This window comes from Micromonas pusilla, assembly GCF_000151265.4.
Source record: "Micromonas pusilla CCMP1545 genomic scaffold MICPUCscaffold_2, whole genome shotgun sequence".
NCBI lineage: Eukaryota > Viridiplantae > Chlorophyta > Mamiellophyceae > Mamiellales > Mamiellaceae > Micromonas > Micromonas pusilla.
The window spans coordinates 283,503-287,153 of NW_003315883.1; the positions used below are offsets into that span (position 1 = coordinate 283,503).

The 3,651-nt window shown below is 66.2% G+C and overlaps 2 protein-coding genes across 2 annotated transcripts in view; one reads left to right on the forward strand and one right to left on the reverse strand.

The window, feature by feature from the left end:
• MICPUCDRAFT_64078 (uncharacterized protein) overlaps window positions 1-224 on the forward strand; it is a gene marked incomplete at its 5' end in the record, with an annotated part of 1,624 nt that extends 1,400 nt beyond the window's left edge. The window contains one exon of the mRNA XM_003055835.1: window positions 1-224. Coding sequence (XP_003055881.1) covers window positions 1-58 — 58 coding nt within the window. The 3' untranslated portion in view covers window positions 59-224.
• A 53-nt stretch (window positions 225-277) lies between these two features.
• On the reverse strand, window positions 278-1,698 carry MICPUCDRAFT_38373 (uncharacterized protein; the record flags this gene model as incomplete). Its single annotated transcript, XM_003056227.1, has 2 exons — window positions 278-1,138; window positions 1,312-1,698. The coding sequence occupies 2 exons, from the start codon at window positions 1,696-1,698 to the stop codon at window positions 278-280; spliced, it is 1,248 nt and encodes a 415-aa protein (XP_003056273.1).
• Window positions 1,699-3,651: the final 1,953 nt, after the last annotated feature.

Consider the following 3,651-nt stretch of genomic DNA (forward strand, 5'->3'; position numbering starts at 1 on the left):
GCACGTCGGACTGGCAGTTGTACACGAAAGTCTATGGCCATGTTCAGAATTCCGTTAAGTCCGCGGGCTATGTACATGATGAGATTTTCTACAATTCCATCATCAAGCCTGCAGTCGAGAAGCTGCGCGGAAACGGACACCACGGTTCTGGGTAGTTCGACGAACGCGCGTCAACTCGCATACCCCCACGGTATCTGGAATAATAAACAAAAAAAAACTCGCTCGACGTCCGCGTCGCGCGCGCTCGCGAGTACGTGTACCTACTCTAAGTAGTCTATCATCCTATCGTCGGTCGCGACGCGGCCGGCGCGCCTCGCGAGAATCGCCACGTCTCGCACGCGCGGCAGTTGGACGCGTCCGCGGGGTTATCGAGCGTGCACGCGCGGCACCGCCACGCCGCCGCGGCCGCGGCGCGTCCGCGTCCGCGGCGGCGCCCGTCGTCGTCGTCGTCGTCGTCGTCGTCGATGACGATGACGTCGTCGCCCGTCGCCGCGGCGCCGCGGTCGCGTTTCTTCTCCGTCTTCACCCCCTCGCCCTTCGCGCCCTCCGCCATCTCCTCGCACGTCCTCGCGTGCGCGTCCGCCGCCCGCGCGTCGAGCGCGTCGAGCGCCGCGGCGCAGCACGGGCACGTCCTCGCGACGCCGCGACCGTTCTCCACTCCGTTCGCACTGGTCCCCGTGCGACCGCGTCGGCGCGGTGAACGCCGATCCTTAAGGACTTTCCTCGCCCGCGGCGGCGGCGGCGGCGGCGGCGCGTCTCCACACACGACGTCGTCGTCGTCGTCGTCCGAGAGGACGACGACGTCGTCGAGCAACCCCCACCGCTGCGCGAAATCCTCCCCGCGCGCGCGTCGCTCCGCGGCGGCGGCGGCGGCGGCGGCGGCGGCGGCCGGTTTTCGTATCTCCTCCGTCGTCTCCCCGCCTCCGAGCCTTCGCCCACCCGGCGGTCCCATCACCGCGCTCGCCCTCGCGCGTCTCTCCGCCGCGTCCTTCGCCGCGTCCTTCGCGGACCGCGTCTCGAGCCCGCCCCACCCGCCGCGGTGCCCGAGCTTCGCGCCGGGCGCGTCGAATCCGACGCCCGTGCCGCCGACGCCTCTCGCCGTGAGATCTTCGCACTCGGCGGTTATCTCGTCCAGGAGCTGAGGTCGAGGGGTGGACGCGCGTCAGCGATGCGACGCGCGGCAGCGTTTCCACGCGTCGTCGAAAACAAAACGAAACGAAACGAATCAAAACGCGCGCGAGGTGGTTGAGGTCGACGTCGCGTTTGCGAAGAAGAAGTCAGGAAGTCGTCGGCGTCGGCGTCGGCGCGCACCTTGAAGAACGCCCTGTTGTGCGGCCCGATGTCGTTGTGCACGAGCTCGTGGAGCATCACGAGAACGACGTGCCCGAGGTCGTACCACCCCGTATCGCTCGCGGGGTTCCGGAGCTTTATCCGCACGCGCTCGCCGCGGTTGTAGTTGTCCCCGACGCGGTCGCGCTGCTCGGGTTTCATCTCCAGGAGCGTCGCGACGCGCCATCGACGCGCGCGCATGATGGGTTGGACGTGCCACGCGCACCGCTCGAGGAGACGGCGCGCGGTCGCGTCGTCCGCGCGCCCGAGGGTCGCGATCTCGTGCACGCGGTGCGTCTCCGAGGAGGAGGAGGAGGAGGACGCGGGCGTCCTCGCGGGCGTCCTCGCGGGGCGTCGGGGAGGGGGCATCCCGCGCGAGGCCGCGGCGCCGCGCGATCTGAGGACGAAGTTGAAACGCGGTCGTCGCGTCTGTCGCTCGACGTTATTCGCCTCGTTATTAGACCCATATGTCGTTCGCGAGCGAGCGACGCGCGGGTTATAACCGCGCGTTCGATCGAAGCGCTCACCGCGAGAACGGCACGGGTCGACCGCAGCGCACGAGAGACGTCGACCGAGAATTTCACCGGAAGGTCGCGGGCTCACCGCGCCTGTGAACCCTAAACCCTGGTGCGACCCACCGCCCGCGCGTCGCCGATCGAGGCGGCGCGATCAAGCGGGCTCAAACCGTCGCGGGTGGTCTTTCGAAGAGCGCTTCCCACCCGCGCAGAAGAAACCAAAAAAAAACAGAAGCGCTCGATGAATGAGGTTCGACCGAAGGCTCGTGCCGTTCAAAAGGCGAAACGTCCGATCAAAATTCACCGCGCGCGCGCGATCGAGGGGTCGCGCTCGTCCGATCGCCGGCGCCCGGCGAGTCCGAGCCCCCGGCGGAGAAGCGCGCGTCCACGACGCGCGCGACTGACGAGCGCGGCGAGACCGGATCGCGCGCGGCGCGAAGTGAACGGACGAAAGCCGCGGTGCGACGCTGCGATTTTTTTTGTTTCGCGCAGGCGCGCGCGTCTCTCTCTCTCTCTCTTCTTCTTCTCCATACAAGAGAATAAGAGTACTTCAGACGGCTTCGCCGCTGTCTTACGCTAAGTACGAAAGTACCTTCGTACGCGCTACGTCTAGGGTGGTCTACCTCCTCGGGTCGTCAGAAGTCTCTCCGCGCCGCGTCTCTGCCCGTCTTCTTCCCGCCCTCGCGTTTGATGACGTCGTTCATGCGTTTCAAACACGTCTTGTCCATCTTCCCCTGCCCCATGAAGTGTCTCCACTCCCTCCACATGACGTGCAAGTACGCGACGTCCGCGGCGGCGTACGCGCTGAGGGGTCGAGGGTAATTGTCCATACGAAGCGACGTCGGGGTGGCGTCGAAAGGCGTCAGGGGTGGAGTTGAAAGGCGTCGAGGCGCGTCGGGATCGAAACCAGCGAGGGATGGGCGGAGAGAGACGAATTCGAAAGTCCGTCCTTAAGAAACGACGCGCGCCGCGCGAACGCGGTCGTACGGGGACCAGTGTGAACGAGATGTAGGACGCGCCGGAGCGCTTCGTCCAACGGCCGCCGCTCCCACGCTTCGTACCCGCCTCCCCACTCCGGCGCGAAGATCTCCTTCCCGCGGCGTTTCACGCGGTCCAACGCCTCGCGCGCGTCGGCGTCCAGCCCCGGACAGTCCGCGAGCGCCTTCCCGAGACCGAGGAGGAACGGGCGGGGTTGAAATGCGTCAGTTGAAGTTGAAAGGCGTCGCGGGAGGTGCGTCGGGATTGAAACCGAGGCGTGGGCGGAGAGATGCGCCGGGAAGTAAAGTCCTTAAGAAACGGCGTTCACCGCGCGAACGCGGTCGTATGGGGACCAGTGTGAGGAGAACGCGCCTTCCCGAGGCCGAGGAGGAACGGGTGTCGCCGCCCGCCGCCGCGTTCGGCGTCCCCCTTGAGACAATACGCGACTTCGAGAGGATAGATAGATGGGAGGTTGAGGGAGGGAAGAAGACGCGCGTCAGGTATATCGGGGATTGGGGATTGGGGATTGGGGATGAAATCACATCACCACGCGACATGCCGTGAGGTCGACAGAGCGCGAAAGAAGAGAAGAGAAGGAAGTCCTCAAGATACGACGCGCGACGCGCGAACGGGGTCGCACGGGGATCGCAGTCCAGTCTCGCCTTGCACGTCGTACACGTTTCGGAGCTTCACGGAGTGCTGATGATAGAGCGCGTCCGAGTCGCCGCGGCAGTCGAAGACGAGCTTCAGCACGCGCGTCGACTCGAGAAGCTCTCGCAGGCGCCCCTCTTCGAACGCGCGCGCGCCCATGACGGAGACGTCGACGAGG